Source organism: Acipenser ruthenus, chromosome 27 (genome assembly GCF_902713425.1).
Source record: "Acipenser ruthenus chromosome 27, fAciRut3.2 maternal haplotype, whole genome shotgun sequence".
Lineage (NCBI taxonomy): Eukaryota > Metazoa > Chordata > Actinopteri > Acipenseriformes > Acipenseridae > Acipenser > Acipenser ruthenus.
The window spans coordinates 24,693,139-24,714,726 of NC_081215.1; the positions used below are offsets into that span (position 1 = coordinate 24,693,139).

General features: G+C 37.2%; 1 protein-coding gene across 4 annotated transcripts in view; it reads left to right on the top strand.

Moving 5' to 3' along the window:
* The window catches only part of LOC117432245 (activating molecule in BECN1-regulated autophagy protein 1-like), an 83,505-nt gene that overhangs the window by 55,129 nt on the left and 6,788 nt on the right, over positions 1 to 21,588 (top strand). For 2 of the 4 annotated variants that reach the window (XM_034053868.3, XM_034053870.3), the window contains 4 exons: positions 2,159 to 2,298; positions 11,047 to 11,154; positions 12,184 to 12,371; positions 18,339 to 18,464. In XM_034053868.3, the coding sequence (XP_033909759.3) occupies positions 2,159 to 2,298; positions 11,047 to 11,154; positions 12,184 to 12,371; positions 18,339 to 18,464 (562 nt within the window). The remainder of the gene's footprint in view (positions 1 to 2,158; positions 2,299 to 11,046; positions 11,155 to 12,183; positions 12,372 to 18,338; positions 18,465 to 21,588) is intronic. The other 2 variants (XM_034053869.3, XM_034053871.3) reach the window with 2 other exon arrangements.

Below are 21,588 nucleotides of genomic sequence, written 5' to 3' on the forward strand. Positions count from 1 at the left end.
CTAGCTGAACTACTTTGAGAAGTAAAACTGGATCCAAGTTGAAAACCTTGAGTTCATGAAGGAGTCGTTTTGTTTTTGTGCCTTTACAATTGAGAAAGTCCAAACCTGGCTGTTTTAATAGAGGGATTGGAGCTGTTTTTATACAGGACCTCAGGATTAGATATACAAATACCTAATTAGTTTTGTTAATATTGCGCTTAAAAAAAAAAAAAAAAGATTGCCATTTCATGTAATAGGCCCAATTTGCAGACTGACGTTCTTTAACAGTAACCATAGTTACAAAGCAGCTGTGTTTGCATAGAGATCTCATCTGTGTTGAATTGTTTTGTTTTTCCTCTTGGTACACATTATTTGGTATAGTGTTATCATAACCTTATTACTGTACATTCAGCAAGCTCTAAGCCATTGGACTATTGCTATCGAAAAACTTGCCTGAATCCTCTTTTTAAGCCACTTATTGCCTCAGATGTTGACATTTACTATACCCTAAAATCTCCAGTTTGTTTTTCACTCATTTTGATTAAACATTCAGTTTACATACTGGATTTATTTTAATTTAAACCTGCAAACTAGAATACTAATTATGAGTGGATGTTGCAAACCAGTTGTACCGACATCCCATCCTAAAGCACTTAAACCTATTAAATCTTGTGTGGAGCGGCCCTCACAGGAGTTTCCCATGCCTGCTCTAAATGAAGGAGCAGGCTGCTTTCAGACCTGGTAATCGCAAAGTGATTTGTATTGATACTTTTTAAATAGTGACTTAAACGTCACTGACTTTGGTACATTGCAGCTGACTTAATCTGGTATTTAGAAACTGACCTTGGGTAATACCTAATGTGTTCTACCTTCTGACTACTGCACTTGCATATTCTCATTGATCTACAGATACGAAAAAGATGGATTTTTAAAATGGGTCGCGTTTGTTCCATATTAAATGACAGACTTTTCTTTATATCTCTAAATGCTGTGCCTGTGGATCACTTTTGTCTGACAGGTTTGACAGCAGCACAGAAATGCTCCAAACAGCTTCCTGCAGGCAGCTTTCCTGTTTTTCTATCTCACTTATCTTTCACTAACACTGCAGCATTTCTGTACAGGCAGCAAGACATCTCTAGTTGTAAAAGATGATGCGGAACAGGGGTTTCTTTATCAGAATTTTTTTTCACTGTCATGTCCTATTTTCAATTCAGCAAATATAAACAAATCTTGAACTTGTTATAAATGGAATAGAATATATTCTAGAGATCAGAGAATTGTCTGTGGCTACTGTGACCCAGGTTTTCTCCAAAGATAGACATACAAAAATAAAACGGACAACTGTCAGTTTGTAGCAATTATTCTATTGTATGTGAGCAGTCATTTTTTTTCCAGTCAAGCTTCTTGTGCTATTATTATATTTAATATAATATTTAATGTAGCAAAAAACACCCTGAATTACACAGACTCCAATGGGTTAGTAGATTTAGCAAATGTTGGGTTTAAAAGAAAACTCTGACCTTTAACGGATTTAAACTAAACTTCAGACAATTACTGGTATGCAAAACACTGAGCCTTTAGGATGGTGGACTTGGTTTTAGTAAATGCTAACACTGATGGTAGAAGTTGCCAATCGGCTGAAGCTTTAGATCCATTGATCTGTTAAATATTCCTCCCACAGTGAGTTCACATTCATGTTCCTATTCACTGCTGATTTGTACATTGCATTTCTCTGCTGCCATTGCCAGATCATTTTCTTGGCTGTCACAGCTTTCTGTTTTTCATTTCTCTTTTTTTTTTTTTTTTTTTTTTTTTTTTCAATTAAACCGGGAAGTGAACTATGACGAAAAGAATTCTTAACCACATCCATATCATTAAGCAGTGAGCTGCAGCTTTTCCTTTTGTTATATGTGTGTGTGTAGCCATTCAGTAGCCATTTACAGATCTGCTGCAGCCCTTTATAATTACTGTAAGTGTTCCCCTGCCAGTGACTCACAATTTGTACTGTAGAAAATATATATATATATATATATAAATATATATAATATATAATATATATATATATATATATATATATATATATATATATATATATATATATATATATATATATTTATATTTATATTTATTGTTGTGGTCTTGTTAAAGAAATATATGTTTCCATGTGTTTTACCAACAGAGAGTCTTTAATGTCCTATACCCGATGCCAGCGGACCAGAGAAGACACGTCAGTATAAACTCTGCTCGTTGGTTACCAGAACCAGGTTTGGGCCTTGCCTATGGGACGAATAAAGGGGACCTGGTGATCTGCAGGCCGGTGTAAGTTCTTTAAGCTATCGGTCACTACCGGAACGTGAAGGAAGAGCCAGGAAAGGATCCATGATTTATAATAGTACAGGACAGGGACAGTGCCAGAACATCTCAAAGGCTGTTGATCTGCCTTTAACCGCTGGGTTGGATTGCATGTTGTCTCACACAGTATAAAGTTGAATCAGGCAAAGAAGGCTTCTGCAGAGCACGGCTGCAACATAACAAAAATAACCAGAGCACGACATGCTTCCAGAGTTTGTGAGCCACTTTCATTGAACAATGTATTATGTGTGCTATCATTCTAATTCTGCTAGTTACTGGTGAAAGATTCTATCCAAATAATGGCTGAATGTGTTGTCATTGTGTCATGTATGATACTTTTCATGCTTGGTTTGCACTACAGGAATTTAATTGTAAATGGCTAAATGACCATTAGACTAGCAATTTTATTGAAAATACCGTGACAGACTCAAGTGACCTAGACCTACACTAAATAAATCTGTATTATTTACTCAAGAAGGCCTGTTTACATGCTTGTACATATTTTGTGTCTGCATTTCTTTGCACATCACTTGCATACACTGAAATGAAAGTCCTTAAACTTTAGGAACTTGTCTCTGTGGAAGAGTTGTTTGGTTTGGTTTGTTGGGTTTTTTTGTTTAGTTTTTTTTTTGCAGCCTCAAGGCACAACTCCAGTAAGAAACCAGATCAGTAAGCAGAAGATGTATCTCAGTAGCTCCTGCATTAACCTGAACAACTGTTTCCATGTTCTTTTGTGGTTTCTTTATTGGGATTGCTTTAAAACCATTGCTTCAAAACCATTGCTTCAAGCTAAATGTCGACATTTCAAAGAGCGCTTCTAAAACGTGCTAGATGCAAATACAGGGAACAATCGCTTGCCAATCTGTGCTCTGTGTTTTTGTTAAAGTATTTTCCACAGAGTAATTAAACTGTCAGGTTGAGGCACCAGGTGACAAGAAATTGGATCTTTGAACTAAAACAGTGAGACACAAGGTGCGCTGTCCTAATGACGTTGAGTGTTACTGCATTAACACCTCGGCACTGTACTTCTACCATTCACCTCAAGGAGTCTAGAAATCTTCCTGCTCATTATCTGGTGCCTTCACTCAATCTTATTGCTCTGCAATGTGAAATTGCCACATGCTTTTTATAACCAGATCTGTATCTCTCTTGTTTTTTTGAAGTTTTTTTTTTTTTTACTTTGTTCTTGTTGTGACCTGACTTGGACAGTTCCAGAAAACTCTTCGTAAACCAAGACAAGATAACTAAACGGAGTGAAACTTGAAACGTTTATCGGAATTGCGTAATAACTATCATTCAAAATAATAGTAATAATAATAAACATGTTATTACTCAACTTAAAATCAGTTCTTGTCTTTTTTTTTTTGGTATTTGATGATTGCTGGTACTGTAAGAAATACCCATTGTGTTTTGTAGTGTTCTTAGCTGCAAGAAGCTCCTTGTAAGTTTCTTTTAGACCACATTTTAGTTTTTTTTTTTTTTTAAAGCTGTGATCTCTGAAAAACAGTGCCATATAGCAGAAAATGTTGTGCAGCCACCAGTGCTCACATGCTCCAATTTTTGTTAAATAAAATGCATTAAAACAGTAAAAACACCAGCATTTCTAACCAAAAGCGCTGTGTAAAAACGAATGGTGTCTTTAGGCTGCATGCACAATAGTCAATCGACTGGAACACAGCCTTGAAGTTGTGTTCAGCTGACAGACATGGTTTGAATAAAAGTGTCTGTTGGATTTTTTTTTTTTTTTTAAGTTTATGACAGGCATTGAAAATAATTTGTCAACCACAAAACGGTTGGATTTTATTGAAAAAAAATTCAAATTTGAATTTACAGATTATCATTTAGTAAGAAATATTTCCGTGGTCATTTGTTCCTAGAATTTATTCCTGAAACTATGAATGTAGATCACTGAAGGGGTGATTAGCGTTTCCAAAAAAAGGCATCTTTGGGATCATATCATTCTAAAAAGAAATATGAAAATGCTGAATACAGACTGTGAATGCAAAACATTGAGTTTAATTTGTAAACAACAGATTTCAACTAATTGGAACCGAAGTATTGCATTACATGTTATATTTATATGTTTTATCCTTTTTTTAAATATTTATTCTGTCCTGTGGTGTTTAAACCTGATCGCGCTGTTTGAGACCAGAAGAGAGATGGATTGATTCTGCTGTTTGTCTTTGCTAATGAGAGAAGAGAGTTTAGCAAAAATCAGTGGGATTTGTTTTCAGCTTTAATGTATCTACTGATTGTAATCTCCTCAACCCATGTTGTTGTGGCTTCATTAGCAAACATTTTCCATTGATAACAATGCAATTTGTCAATGAGTCTTCTCTTCCCTGCCACCCAGGCCCCGCTGTGCTCACACCCACCCTTCTGTCTTCGCTTCGAGCTGCTAGGTGAATTTAATTATCCTCCAAACTGGAAACAGCTGCTCATTCAGACACTCGTTAGAAACTTTTCCTGTTATTTTTATTGTTTGTTCGTCTGTGTCTTCAGTATACAATTCCTTATGGCTCAGTGAATCTGAGGGGGCCCACAACAAGGAAAAAATAAACAAGCCGGATATATTTTCTTGAAATGTTTTTTTTTATTACATGTTTTTTTTATTAAAACGTGTTTTGGTTGGAAAGTGTTTAGATGCTTTTCATTCTTGTTCAGTCACAGTACATATAGAAACTAGATGTGTTGTAAATAACCTCTCCATCTGCAAGAAAAAGGTGACAGGATTTGTACTGTATTTTAATAAATGTGGGCACCAAAGCTAAAATAATATAAACACATGCATATAGTATGTACAAATCTAATCTTTTACCTCTCCTTAAACTGACAAGTGAAACATTAATCTGATTTGCGAATGATGAACCTGAAAGACGACTGTGACCGAGAATCAGTAAAACTTCTGCGCCAGGGGAGAGACTTCCCCTTAGATTGATCATTTTGACCTTTTTTTGCTCTTCCTGTGTGTCTCTTTTGCACTGTTTTTTATTTTATTAATGATGAACATGTTTGAGAAGGCTTAAAGCAGGGGTGGAAATAAGACTCCCATTGTATAGCAGTTTGACACATTCTTGGTTTTACTCAGAGTTAAATAACACACCTAAGCTTGTTACCTGTACACTGTGGTGAATCAAGCTCGTGGTGAATCAATCCCTGCTTACATCATTGGTTATTTGTAGAGATTATGTTCGTTTTCCTATGCAAACTGGTAACCATCGTCCTTTAAAAACAAACAAACTAATTTCTTCTGTAGTCACCTGTTTGAAGTGCACATACTCAGCTAATATAGTTTATTGCCACATAAACCCAAGACTAGAGTTAAGAACAGGATGCTTAAAGACAGTTTATTAGAATTGTACTGTACCTCAAAAGTTTATTTTGTTTATTTCTAGATTGGTTATATATTAAAGTACCTTTTTATATTGTACAGTTTTGAGACTGTAACATCCAGAAATCAAAGGACACAGTTGGAAATGAGGTGAAGACGGACTCTGGACAGAGAGTAGGAGACAGTTCTTTACACAGAGTGGTGCGGGTGTGCTGTAGTTGCCGAGTCATTGGGTTCCAAGTTTTAAGATCAACCAGCTTCATTGCTAAGAATCAGATCAGAATTGATGGGCCAATGTAATTTTGAAAACTTTTTTTATTTAGCAGACATCTTAAAACAAATGGTTTCAATGATCAGTGCAGGTTGCAAGTAAGAGTAATGAAGTCATGTTGCTGTTGGGCAATCTATTACAATTCAAAAGGAATATATACTGTGTTTAGCTGTTCGTTTTGGAAGCTTTTGAAATTAAGAAATCACCACAGGCATTGTCAGGGGCATAAAAATCCTCATCGATTTTGTGTTTTGAAATTCTATTTTATGGTTGGCTGCAAAGCATAGCCATTACTCATTGTAGCTAGTGGCAGAATTATTTTTTTTAAAGAGCTAGAATGCATTTTACTTTATGAAAAATACATTTTTATTTATTTTAGTACAGTAATCAAAAAGGTTAATGCCGCAAGAACATTAATTGTAGGTGTGAAGTTGCATTCATTGTTTTATATATTGTTTCCTTTTTGCTTGCACTGTTTTCTATGTTTTAATCATGAATATTTTTATAATTTCCTAACCATTTTCTTGGAGCATTCATTGTGTTGAAAATCCAAAAGTTCACAGAAAATCTGAATCTGAGACTACGGAATTAAAACAAGGTCCACTATGAAAAATACCTTGGTATTGTAGTGGACTCATCACTGCCAACATACAGGCAATGTGCAGAGGCAATTAAAAAGGCTGGCAGTGGTTAGGAAAGGGTTATTAAAAAAAAAACCCTAGTGATACTGTGTTCTGTTTAGTTAATGAAATCCACAGGCAATCTGACATTGAAGATGCTTGAAAATAAAGTTTATTAAGCGTAACATAGGTTCGGGAGGTACATTGAAGTTATCTGAAGTTATCTTAAAACCAATTTCAAAACAAGACTTTAATTTCTGAACTATTGAGGCAGAGATAAAATGGAGGAATTATGTTTCATGGAGAAATATTTATTTTGTCAGCACAAATACATTTTGTAATTCTCTTTTAATAAAATAAATCTGGAGAAATAATGGCTAATTAATTTATACTTTAAGATGATTTAAATGCAGTAGAACTTGCAGTCCCCCGAGATCGTTAAATGTTTTTGTGCTTTTTAATGAAAATAAACTCTTTAATGAAAAAAAAAAGAAAATATATTTAAGAAACCCGACTGCTGCTGTTTATGGTTTTATGTTAATACCTGCAATTTGCAGAAGTTCTTTTTTGCTTCATTTCCTTTGCTGATTTTAACAGCACATTTGGAGTTTTATTTTTTTTTATCGAATACAGGATTTCAATGACAGTATTTTTTTTTTATTTGTTGAGTCCTCATAATAGGAATCAGACGTAATGGATATTGTGCATAACTTAGTCTCTTGAATTCAACAGTGAATTCACTTTGTAATCTGCCAGTCAAATGCTAATTTATCTCCAGACATCTTATACTGAGATGGAAAAACTGGATTTTGATGATGTAAAACTTAAGTACCAGCATTATTTGAATCAGAAGGGGTTTTCAAAATGATTATTATTAAAAAGGCCCTCTCCTTTTGGCTGATGGTGTTTAAGCTGATTTTTAAAATGTGTTCCAAAGGACCAATATTCATAACCAACTGGGCTCTGATCAGGGTTGGGGTCAATTCCTGTTTTTCAATTCCTTTTTAAAACCAATTCCCATTCCCTTAATCAATTCCAACACATCATTGATCAGAATTGCAATTTGCAATATTCTGTTAAAAATGAGCTTCCATAGTGTCTTAACTAAGTACTTAAAATCACTTAATAGAATGCCGTTGGCCTAAGGACTATAGGGAAGGATGTTACTCTCACTGCGTGAGAAATCTTCTCCTTGAGGCAAGGTTCTCGATCAGGAGGCTGTAAACAGCTTTATAGGTGACAAAGTTTCAATAGATAGGTCAGTAATCTATTGTGTGTGTGTGTGTAGCCTCTAAACATTCCAGATGTCCAGGTATACTCCAGACTCAATCCTGAACTGTTTCAGCAGCATTGCAAACTTCATGTTCTTAAAGCATCACTAGAAGGAATTATCAAATGTACTATCCGTTATTGATCAGTTCAGCCTGGGCTTTTCCAGATTATGGAAGGGCTAGCAGTATAAAATGTATTACATTTATAGTATCAGGAATAAATTCTTGGAACAAGTGACCATAGAAATATTTCTTATTAAAATGATAATATTAAAATTATAATTTTTAACATTAACAGTTTTTTGTTTGAGACTACTGCATTCCTTTGAATTTAAGACGCACTTTTTTTGCGTCTCAAATAGCCTACGTCTTAAATTAGAGTACAGGATAGTGATGCGTGTATTAAAATCACCAACAAAAGACGCGATTACCAGAGTACACAAAAAGCAACATGACTGACCGCTGAGAAAAGACAAACCAAAACTTTACTGCCCAATCTCGAATCATCCATGACACACAGGCAGCCATTTTCAAAGAAGCGTCATTAGCTTCCTGAGGAATTCAAAGAGAAGCTTTTATAATTTCAGCGTTTCTATAAAAAAAAAAAAAACAGTACAGTTTGGAAGTATCGGAAATGCTGATCAGACCCCGGTATTTTTCAAATGCCAAGCAATACCACCGTTCACAAATTGAGAGAAAAGCAGGTGTGAGTAATCACGACTGGAAATGACAAGCAGCACATAACTGTAAAGCTCTGTGTGACAGCAGACGGCTGCAGACTGCCTCCATGTGCGTAATTGAGATTGTATCTTTTTGTAAATGAATATTTATTTGAGGTTTCATATTGAGGGTGGGAAATTTGGGCTGCGTCTTAAATTCGAGGGCGTCTTAAATTTGAAGCAATACGGTATCCGGATCTGACCCAGTCTTCTAAAGACAGATTGTTCTTTTGCACCTAATCTGTGTAGCATCTGCAGGAATTGGAGCATATGCTCGGTGCTCCGGTTTCACTGGTGATGAATTTCAAACTCAAAGCTGCCCTTGCTTTAATGTGTTGTAAAAATAACATTTGAACCCGGAGCTGTCCTGGAAGACTACATTAGCAAGCTGAATAAAGTAGAATGTTTTTACTCTTGTGCAAGAATGCAGTATGTTCTTTGGTGATAATCAGGTTGCACGTAGGTCTGTCATTTCACAGCTGCTGATCTGTTAATCTTTAATCTATAATCCTGGGAATTTAGAAAGCTGTGCTTGGGATAAACTGAATTGCAATTAACCTTTAACCTTATGTGGTGCCCAGAATCATGTGGCAGTATTAAGAGGTATAATCTTCTGATGGGTCAGACGCATGACCACTGTGAAAATAAGGTACTTTCCCATTTTCTTATGGCAAATCTTTCATAATTGCTGCCATTTAAGTAGGGGTCTTCGTTTTGAAAAACAGCATCCGATTTAAAAAAAAAAAAAGCATTCCGGTCAAATTTAAGTAAATGAGTAAAGTTTGAATATTAATCTGTGATTGTCGCAACTGTTGTTAATGTCTTGCAAATGCAAGTCAGAACACTATCCTTATAACATTGTTGCTACTGTGGTTCGTGTTTATAGGAATGGGCTCCCCTCTTGTCCTTTATTAAGCTATGTTAATTTCCCCTTCATTTATAACTTGCATTTTGAGAAATATGAAACCGGTTTGATTACAGAAAACGCTATTAGAATGTCAACGTTTAACCTTACTAAAGTAGTTATGCCTTAAGATAAAGCCAGCAGGTCTGTCTTATGACAGTTTCTAAAACCTTAATAAAAATACAAGCATGCAATGCGAATATACATGATTGGATACTAATGGATAGGGATGGTATTTGGAAGCATACCCTTGTTGTCTTAACTGCAGAGCTCTTGGGTTTGGGGTTGGCATTGAATTAAGTAAGGCGAATGAAATATTTCCATACATTTTACAATAGTGCTTTTTTTTCCTAAACAATGATTCCCCGCTGGCTTTTGGAACCTCTGCCATCTTGGCACCTCCCAATCTCTTACCTGCTCACGATCTAATCCACTGCTTTGCCTAATCACTAACATGGTAAGGAGCAACCACTGAGGCCCATCAACGGTAACTACTTGCCTTTGCTCCGCTCTGTATATTTGTTTCACAGTGCTACACAAAAGAGAAACGGATATGAGGTATATGACACTGGAAACTTGAGAACATATTCAGTAACTGCACAGTGTGTTAATGAATTAGTTTGGTTGCTCTGAACCATATGAAAGTACATTTTATTTTTTTCTTGTTTTTTTATGGTCATCATATAAAATGTGGCTTTTATAGCAGGGTTGTTGTCCCATGATGATTTTAATTGTCATTTATACGTACAAATTTACGAGTATGTGCTATAGAAATTGCAGTTTTGTCACAATTATATAAACTGCAAATCTAGTTTCGTAGATAAACTGGCTTTACTGTGCAGCCTTCGCGGGGGGGTGGGGGGTGGGGGGTGTGGGGTTGAAAAACAGTTTTTATCCAAAAGGAAATATTAAATCTTTACTCCTCATAACATGCATTTCAGTCACTTCTTCCTCAGTCCAATTTCATTTAATGAAAAAACCCTTTTTGAGCTTTACTTCTCATCTCATTGGAGACTGATCAATACAGCCGAGAGTGTAGCAGTAGCGTCCTGGGGCAGCAGTCTGAATGCATCTCCTTCCTTTTATGTTGTACTCCCTATCTAATTTCTACATGCAAGAGGTTCAGAAGTAAATAAAGGGATGTTTTTTTAAGTTCATGTATACAGTTGTTTTTTTTAAGTTCATGTATAGTGTGAATTCAATTGATCACCAATTGGTGTGTCCCAGAAAAAAAAAAAAGATGATGATGCCAACTTTCTTATTTTTACAATGAGGTGCACAAAACAAGGTTTAACATTTACTGACAGGTGGGGTCTGATCATCCAAATTGTCAGTTTCCTCCTCGTGATACTTGAGTCACTCTCAAATGTATTTTAAGAAGAGACCGTTTGAACAGCCTCTCAATTCCTTGTGTACCTTAAGGGGTCAAATACTGATATGAGGAACAAACCATTGCAACACGGAGAGTATAAGAACACAGTTTCCGGTTTGATTACACATTCATTTTGATGGGGTTCGTTTTTGTACAGTGGATGCCCTCTTACACGTCTCTGTTTTAAATATTGTCATTCATTATTTCCTCTCCCTCTTTAACTTCAGGGCATCCAACTCTGGTGCAGAGTATTTCTGGGACCAGCTGAACGAGGCAAACTTCACCGTCAACAACAACAGTGGCAGCAGCAGCAACCGCAGCACGGAGAGGCCAGGGTAAGAACGCTAGACAGTGCAACTGTAACATCGCATGCCTGCAGACACTCCAGTATCAGAATTACTGTTTCCACTATTGAACCATTTTAATTCTCCAATTATCGAAATTTATATATGTACGATATTTTAATTAATTACCGGATTCTGCCGAGTCAGCTCCCTAGTTTGAACAATTGCCCCAACCGAACATTTAGCTGCAAGTCAGATTTTTATCATTAATTTCCGGTTTTTAATAACCAATGAGCAAATAATGCCCAATGGGAAATATCGCAGCTCACGAGAATAGAAAAAACTGCCTAGAAGTAGTTGCTCTGTGTATTAATGATGCAGGGTTAGGGTCAGGGTCATCTTCGGTTCAGATAACGAAGACGTGGAGTTTGACGGTTTCGGATCAGGTGATACAGACTCCGCAGTGTGGATTACGCTTTGTGTTATGCTACAATCCATATTTTTTTATTTATGTATTTTAATTTTTTTTATAGACCCTGCAAGGGCTTGTAACTCAGGGACCATTTTTGTGTATTGAACATTACTATAGTCCTACTTTGGATGTTCATTTATTATTTTGTGTTGTGTTTTCACACTTGACACTGAAATTTCTTACTTGCAGAGATTATGTAAAACCCTTTATTTTAGTGGACTGAAAATATCACATGTTTATATAATTTTTAAATGTAGCGACTTTAAGCTTTTTTTCACCTACAAATGTGTTTTTTTTTTTTCACGATATGGGTTTGCACTGGACACTTAATGTTTGTTTTGTGAACAGATTTGAAATGACAAAACAGTGGACATACTGCAGCAGCTTTGAATTGTATTTCACCAGTCAATAAATATGTTAACTGCCCTTCCTGATTCTTTATATTGACTGAGTGCTGGGAAATACCTTTTGAATTTTAAGCATGCTTAATTGTAAAAGTAATGATGTACTTAATGTTAAAAATACTCTCTCTGCAATAATGTTTGTAGTTTCGCCCTTGCCTGAGTCAGTGTCTGGTATCCTGACCTGTTTGTGTTCTTTCAATACAGGACCAGTAGGGCTAACTGGAGGTCAGATAGGGATATGGGTTTGATGAATGCGATTGGTCTACAGCCTCGGCACCCCGCCCCCTCAGTGACATCACAAGGCACGCAAACACCCATCTTGCAGTTACAGAATGCTGAGACCCAGACCGATAGAGACCTGCAGGAGCCAAGCACCTCTACAAATGCCAATGGTAGGAATCCCAGGTTGTAACTTTAAACACCAGCTTCCCTTAACACCTAGCTGCTGAATGTGTACAAATGGCTTTTACTGCAATGGCTTTATTGGTGTTATGCGGTTTTGTATTACAGGACTTGAATGTTAGTTACTCTCTTTCCCTTCTAATTATATATATATATATATATATATATATGTTATATACTAGCCACTGTAAAGTGTATATTACTTGTACCTTTTAATGACTGCTCTTCCTCATATGTTACTTGAACAAAAATGCATTTTTTAATCCTCTACGGTAAAATGAAATTAACTGATTAAGTGTAGTTATTTTAGTTTGCTTTTTTATACATTATTTGCTCAGCCAGCTATTAATAACTGCAATATCTGAATCCACCACTGTGAGTCACCGTAGAGCATCATAAACCTGACAGTTGGGTTATGTGCTTCATTGTACTGCAGAGGAGTCCAGGAGGGAATGGATGTATTATATTGTGTTGTATTGTTGGCACAATGCTGAAGGAGGGGCTCCGTTTAAAAGCCCCATAATACCCCTGTTGTGAATGTGTTTAATATTTTCCAGTGTCCTTCGGCGATGCAGTGGTGCCGCTGTACAAAAAACAGATTACGGAAATTGGAAATCCTCCTTGGGGCAATTCAACAGACATTAAATTATATCTTGTCTTATCTTCTCATAGTGTCACTAGCCTAGGAATATGATATGGTGTGGCAATTTGCACTGTAAAGGACATTTTCCACTCTTTCAGATGTAAATCTGATATGGATGAAGTTTTATAGAATCTCTTATTTCTGTCAATTTGGACCTAGCTAAAAAAAAAAAAAAAAGAGAGAGAGAGAGGACAAGTCCAAAGATGAAAGGTAATGCAGTTTTATGATGGTGCTTGTGAAAATTCCATTTTGTACAGCTCATTCTAGTAAATGCTGTTGCCTTGCACATGAATAAAGACGTAACATGTTCCAAATAGCTTTATATCACATTCAGCATTCTAACCAGGAGATGAATGAATTAGCCCGCCAACACACTTTAGAATCTAATCAGAACTATTGCCTTTCCAATACATGCTGGGTTTTTCAGTTTGCAAGGTGGAAATAATTCACCGTTGCTAAACAGCCCACTGCAGGTCTCCGCTATTCCCAGACACTGTCACTGTAAATCCCTGCACAGTTCACAACAACGACAATACTGTAATAGTTTGCTTTATGTACTTCTTAACACAGCGTTCTTGCTGGGAGAGTGGTATGCAATTCAAGGTGGCTCGGGGTAAATATGGAACATGACGTTGCTGAGAAACATGTCATTAAGCACCACAGTGCACTTTGAAGACAGTTTAAAAGTCATACGACGATCTTTCAATTGTACTGGATTGTGAAAGTCGTTGTACAGACTTGGCAAAGACATCGTTAACCAGGGTTGGTGTCATTGCTGCAGTTTGCATCTACTGCTAATAAACCATCAATTTATCACTATTGTTGCAATTACTCAAATTGACTTGATAAACCATTACATCACTTGTATAATCCTAAAGATTTGCTTAACAAGTAGCTTTTACCTGCCTTTTTATTACTGACTCTTAGATATGCTCAAAGCAGCAGCAGTTTTCAGTAGCCCTATTTTAAACACTAGGAAGCATTGTGACCTTTTTAGCAGATACACTATACCTGTGACATCTACTTCAATGCCCCCTGTCCCAGTTTGTACTGAAAATGTAAAGTCAAATACCCACCAGGGTCTGTGTGTGAAGCAAACAGTCAGGGAAAAAAAAAAAAAAAGTGCTTCCCCATATCTGATGACATTGTTGTCTAGACTTCTGACAGTCAGCTTAAAATACCTGCTAGACTCTTCATTGGTACACTAGGGACAGTGTGTCTACTTAGGCATTTTCAATCAACTTGGTTTATTGCAGTGAGGCCTAGTTCTGACGAGCCAACAACAACATATTTACTAAACATTGAGATTGGACATAGGCAATTACGAATCTGCTTATGATCAACGGGGCATGAACTGGTTTTGGCATGTTGACCTTTATCTGTGATCTGATTTGAGGTTGCCAGTGTATCTAGGGAATTGTTTCTCACGAAGAAGCAGGTTTGGTATTCCTTGTTTAAACCCTCGTTCAGATATTAACTCTACAGTTTAGTTTGGAAAGTCTGTCTTGGTTCCTCCAGTCTGCTCAACTCCATTAACCCTCTCAGTCCTTATGTTCGCGTGGTACAGTATGTTAGCATATGGCGTCGGAAATCACATTGCAACCTCACAGGACTCCTAGGTCCCAGTCTGTGGTAGTGTCTAAATATATGTTAAAAAAAGTATACTCAATAAAGGAATTCCTTTTTGAATTATTTAACTTAATTTTGACAAATTCAGGAATGAAAACTGAAGCAGTCTGGGTTGGTTTATGTTGGGGCTGCACAGAATCTCAACACCCCATTGGAAAGGTATATTGGTCAGCCTTGCTGAAATGAGGGACCAAGAGGGAAGGTGTTTCACCTACTGTACCACTGCAGATGAGGCTTGCCTGTGTTTTTGTCAACACAGATTTCATCGTTGGAGAGACTCTTTCCATAGATATGAATTCTCGAATGCTTTCGGAGCGTTTTAGTGCGTGTGTCAAGATGTTGTTTCTTAATTGGATTGTCCTGGATAAATAAATAAAAGACAAAGTTGTCAAATTCCCCTTTTTAGTATAGTTTTATGCAGGCAATTTAAACCATCCAGTGGGGAAAAAGCTATTAAATATTCAGTTCAGCAAAAAGTCATTCTTCAACATAATGAGAACTTAGATACAAAATATATAAATCAGAACTCAAGGTAATCAGTTAAGATAAATGACAAGTTCATCCATACAGTGCATGGAGTATATTTAAGCCAAGTCATCTTCCTTATGAATGATAAATTGTGTGTGTTTTCTCTCCACCACATGGAATGCTAGCTAATCTCTACATTTCATATGGAAACCTCACACTTCGATAGAGTAGTGATTTATTTAAGCCTACTCTCCTTTTTTTGTTTTGTTTTACACACGCCTGAAGTAAACAGTTCTATGTTTGGTTATTTCGTGTTTCTCATGTTCATTTTTTAACACTAACATTTAAAACACATGTATTTCAGTGCCATATTTGTACAACTACAGTATATATCGTTGTTCCATATAAATACGCTTTTCACTTATTGGCAACTTTTAACCGAGAGGTAGGTAGGTAGGTATGTATGTGTGTGTATATATATGTGTGTGTGTTAAAATTATTGTCCTGGTTCAGGACAGCTGAGCTCTACACAATCGATACACAACCCTTTCACATTCCTGGGCCTTTCGGACAACTGAGCTCTACACAATCGATACACAACCCTTTCACATTCCTGGGCCTTTCGGACAGCTGAGCTCTACACAATCGATACACAACCCTTTCACATTCCTGGGCCTTTCGGACAACTGAGCTCTACACAATCGATACACAACCCTTTCACATTCCTGGGCCTTTCGGACAGCTGAGCTCTACACAATCGATACACATCCCTTTCACATTCCTGGGCCTTTCTTACCCTTGCTGCTCTACAGTCATTGGCCTACAGGAATGCTCATTAGTGCGAGTTGTGATTTTCTTCAGAAGGGCTCCCATGGACCGACACAACCAGCTTTCTCCCCAGATAGACCTCACACAAAAATGACACTCGCAGTATGCCACAGCGGTTTAATGTTCTAACTGTAATAACAGGAATGTTAGCACAGCCTGTGCTATCAATATTGGGACAGTGCACTAGTTCAGATGTAGCATTGGGCTCTCTGGACCTTGAGGTACTGTAGCAGGAAGTGATTAAGCTGCTCTGATGTGAGGTCACCAAGGGGAAGCAGCCACTAAACCTCAAATTAATTTTCCTTCCAATCCAGGTTCTTGTTATGTAATTGGATGTGTTCGGACACCTCAATTGTGTTGAACTAGGAGGTGCTGCTATTCTGCTGTTTTGAATGCACTTCAGTAGATAAAATTAATAATTCACCCCCCCCCCCCCCCCCCCCCCCCAAGTACAGAAAGGTGATTGTTATGTATTATTTATTAGGCTAGTGGTGGTTAAAGCTTTTGCAGCTCAATGTAAATTTAGACATTCCACAAATGTGCAGCAGGTGAACAGATGGTGTTTGTAACTAAGAAGGAAACGTTGCTCTGTGTAGACCGCTAACATGCCCAAGCTTCCAAGTCTAACTATTTTTGCTACAACTGCAGTACTGTTTTAAATGTCCAAGGGTCTGTCTGAATGCTGTTTGAAGCACAACATGCAGACCTGTTGCTGAAGGGGAAACTTTACAGCATGCAGGGTTGTATATAACTGTGTGTTACTTTGCATGTTACCTTGTCTTTCAGTGGAAAGGTTTTGACGTGTGCATTCACATTGGCATTGGCATTACAGTTCAGTTATGCATTTATTTGTCATTCGATCATTTATTCTTGTATTTTCAACCACTTTTGGTGGCCCCATTTGTGTGAAAAAAATGTGTTATATTGTAGGTTTCTGTATTTTTACCTGTGATTTATTGCTTGGTTATTTACAATAAATAGAGTAAACATGTTAATGTGTTAATGTTTGTTACTTTTTAGTGTAATTGTAATTACTGCATCGTAATTGTAATTGGAATAGTAATTGAACAAAGTTGCATGTATGTGACTGTGAAGTTTGACTCTGCTTCTTTTGTTTCACTATTCCGTTCTATATGTTCTCATTTTAAACAATAATCTTGTTTGGATTAGGAGAATGGATCCCATTAGACTCATTCAATTGCTCTATGTAAACTCTGTAGTTTGTAGGTAGCCTAGGGACCCCATTAGGCTTTTAATTCATTAGGCTGTTTGGCTGGTTATGAAAATGCATGTAATGTATTTGAAATTCTAAGAAGCCTGGGAGCTTTCTACAAGCCTTTGCATTGTAATATAGCGCCAGGTGCTGCGGTTCAGAAAAATAGGTTTTATAAAAGCCTCAAGTTTCTTCTACAGATTTGATTTAATCATTGACGTGCATTACATCGCAAGATGTATGTATATGTATTATTCCCGTCCCTGCCTTTTCTTGTGTTGCCTGTGCCAGGAAACCATTTTTAACAATTCCAGCTTGACAAATATATTCAGTATGAAAGAATTCCATTATAGTCTCAAATGACTTTTATTGAAGTCTCTGTACGTTTCTAATCTAGATTGTACTAGCACTGACGCAGGCACTTTATGGGAAGGGGGACAGACACAGTGGAACTGTCTGAGTTGTGTAGGTGTATGAGCAGTGAGACACAACAGGGAAACAAAAGCAGTGTTACTGTGTATTTCACATTTGTTTTTTATTGGGAGTTAAAATAGCATAGAACTTTATGTACTGGAGCCTTATGAATCCTCTACAAAATACTGCCGCTTGGGGGTTAAGCCAAGATTCACTGAGCTCAGAATTGAGGCCTGGTACAGTTGGGGGTTCAAGTTAGTGGATGGCCAAGAGGATAGCATAAGCCTGGTTTGGTGGGGGTGCTGTGTGAAATGAGTTGTTCTGGACAGGTATGCACATCACAAACAAACCTCACCACTGTTTGTATTGTCATTGTTGCTGGCGGTCTGTCAGAATGGACAAGTTTTGATGGGCAGGGTCACATGATCAATGTACGTGCTCTATGAATTAGTACATACAGAAAATCAGTATTTGTTTTAAATATATTTCTCTGTGTGTGTCCATATATGAGCTTAATATTCAATGGAATACACTTGTCTAAGGCGTTTCTATCAAAGGCGGTAGAGCAGGCCTGAGTACTTATCTTTTCATGATTTAATACATATAATATGTATTTGATTTCAAATATTTGGGCCACCTCTGGATACAGTATTAGCAGACATGCTCTTGCTAGCGGCACAGTTATGTTAAGCTTTCATCACTGTAGCACTAAACAAAACCCTGCCCAGCCAGAATGATATGATGGAATTTTATTTTCTTTAGCAGTCCCCGGACCACAGGAGGACTCAGCCCCCAGCACCAGTACAGATATGACCGCTGAGAACTTGAATCAGGACAGTGGCACCGCTGAGGCATCGTCAGAAGCAGGCACCAGTGCTGCTAACTCCGGTAACTCTCTACAGGAGATTGTACTGTTACAGCTGGAGAATCTTTAACCTAGTCATGTGCTGCAGCCGGAATAAGAAAGAAAAATAAACAAGGACAAATTTGATGTGTCTGCAAGTGTGTGCGCACAATACCAGTGGCTATGTTAGTAAGTTTCCATTTATTGATTCCAGTATTCAAAAACATTTATCATTGGAAATGTGGCGCCTGGTTATAAACTGAAATCAGATCACGATCAGCTACCTAATGTTGTGGAATTAGCTCAGGTACGAAGATGGTCTGTCTTGAGGAGAGGATTCACGTAGCTTTTTCTCACTCGCTCTCTCAAGTGCCTGTCTTGTATATCTTACCTAACTGCATGTGTGTGGAGCTGAACTTTGTAAACTCTGCTTACACTGTTTTCCTAACAATATCGAAACACTGTCAGTTTCTTGGTGAGTTAAAATGTTGTTCCAGACACAGAACATACACAAGGTCAAATGTGCCCCAGTTTATCAATTCCTTGAGGAGAAAAACCTATTTCTGTTAATAACAGCATACCTTGCAGCTGTGCTGTGCAAGTATGCTCACAGTATTTGTTTAACCTTCGTTTGACCCCTACATGCCAAAGACATGGAGGAACAGGTCCTATGAATTAATGACCTGGTGATCTTGGCCTACGTTCCCTTTTGAATACTGATCTGTTGTTTTGGATAGTCTACACATGGTTTATGGGTATTGCTTTGGTTAACACAGTTTGAGATGGATTTGCTTTCCTCAGAGAGGAGCTAGCTGTGCTTTCAGCCTTGCCAGTCAATATCAAGCAAAATTAAAGGTCTGTTTATCCGTGTTTTGATGCATGTGTCATGTAGAGCCAAGAAATTACAAGAAAAATGCTCCTTTGTTAAAGTCTGGATTGTGATCAGTGGAGAAGTGGGGATATAAATTGCTCCATTTAAAGAAGGCTGCTGCATTGATCATGTCACAGTTGCTGTTATAACTCTGCAGAAGTTTGCTCACACATGCTTTGTGACAAATGTGTGTTAGATACACTCGGACCATTACATAGATGTGTCAAACCATCCAAGACTCTCTAAGCATGAGAATCCATATTCCCCTGGTGGTGTACCGTATGAATGAATAGGATTATAAAAGTGGAAACAATAACACTTACATATACTTGATCTGCATGTATTGTGAAATCGGTCTTGCTGATTTTTATTTCAGTGGCAGAATACGGCTGTAATACAAACCAAGAGACTCATGTTAAAGTCTTGATGGCTTCTATGGCTCTTTCTTAACTCCATGAACAGATAATATCTGTGCAGTCACAGCTATTGAAACAGATTTCAGTTCTTACGTGGTCTAGGTGAGTAGAGCTCTAGGTCACTGGACAAGGTATTATTTAATTATTAGTTGGTTGTGTGTTATTGAAAATGGATTGTATAAGCATACAACCCCTCTGGCCTTTCTGCTTAGGCTGTCTCGCCCAAAGTAATAGGTGTCCAGTGAACCAAAACCATTAGAATGCAAAGGGAAACACAATATGGTAGACCTAACTAAATCAGAAACCAGTTAACGTGTGTGTGTGTGTGTGTGTGTGTGTGTCTGTCTGTGCTGCTGGCAGCCCAGTGTGTTACTTTTCTGTGCCAGTATACACACATCCCACTGCAACCATCACCCAGCTGTCTACTTAAAGGACTTTTAAGTCATTTTTTCTTTGAAGTCTTTGACCACTTCATTTCCGTCCTCGTAGTTCTCTTGAGGGATTACGTCGGTACATTTTTTTATTATTACTGTATGAACCACAAGAGGAGGAGGAACAAACGCTTAAAAAAAAAAAAAAAAAGACGACTTATTTCAGTTCATTTATTTGTATTCTATTTATTAGTGGTGGGCAGATACTCAAGTGATTTCCAAGTGATTCACTTTTAGCATGTTTTATAGTCTGGTATTATTTAAAACATAGAAACCTTGTTGACGTGATAAATGTGAAACATTAAGGGATGTGTTTCCTCATCATTTGCAATTTGCATATTTAAGTACCAGCCAATGATGATAAGACAGTGACAGTGTACATTAATATACAGTATAATAGCTTATCAGTAGGGTTGGGGTCAATTCCTGTTTGTCGCCAACTGCAAAATGATCCCAATTCATCCTCTTTGTTTAAAGACATTTCCCAACTGAAAGGAATGGAGACATGCAATATTCTCATTATGACAGGCAATTATCAATGCCTAACCTCTCTCTCTCTCTCTCTCTCTCTCTCTCTCTCTCTCTCTCTCTCTCTCTCTCTCTCTCTATCATATACTGTATATATGTGTATATATATATATATATATATATATATATATATATATATATATATATATATATATATATATATATATATATGATTAGTGTGTGTTTTTTTATGTAAGAACATTGTTACTGCAGCCTTTACTGTTAATTGGACTGTAGAGTTCTTCATGACACTGAAGTAACATGCTGTGCCCACAGATTACTTGCCAAGTACATTGGTGTGCAATGCATCAATGCTTTGTGTTGGGTGAAAATTATCAACTTAGACCTCCTGGGGGAATTGGCAAAGATCTCCTGGTAACCTCGTCTCTGGTAGTTTAAAAAGGAATGATTAAGCACAGAGGGAACAGACCTTCCATTTGCTCACCATAATTCCATGTGGTGTGCTGTGGCCCTGAGATGTAAACTGAGGGTTTTACACCCCTGGTGTGCATTTATTCCAGCATGAAGAACATCTTGTGATTTACTTGTTTTCCATCTAGACGGCTTATAAAAACAACTAGCCTAAACAAGATAGTGTCGTGTGTGAACTTTTCCTCTGTAGGTCCAGCAGACTGGATAGATTTTTGATTCTGAACTCTTCAAGTCTTCCCCAATGTCAAAGACAAACGGCTAAGCTGAAACGCTTTTTTTTTTTTTTTTTTTTTTTTTTTTTTTAATGAGTTGCAGGATTTTCTTTTACTTAATTTTGATATTGCTTTTAACCCTACGCACCACATTTGACCTCTGATGTAGTGTCCATTTTGTATCTGTTTTGACAGACAATACATCTCCTCAGTTAAATAATTTGCACATCTAGGGCAAAAATAAACATCAGCAGCTTTATATTGTCTGAAGGCCAATG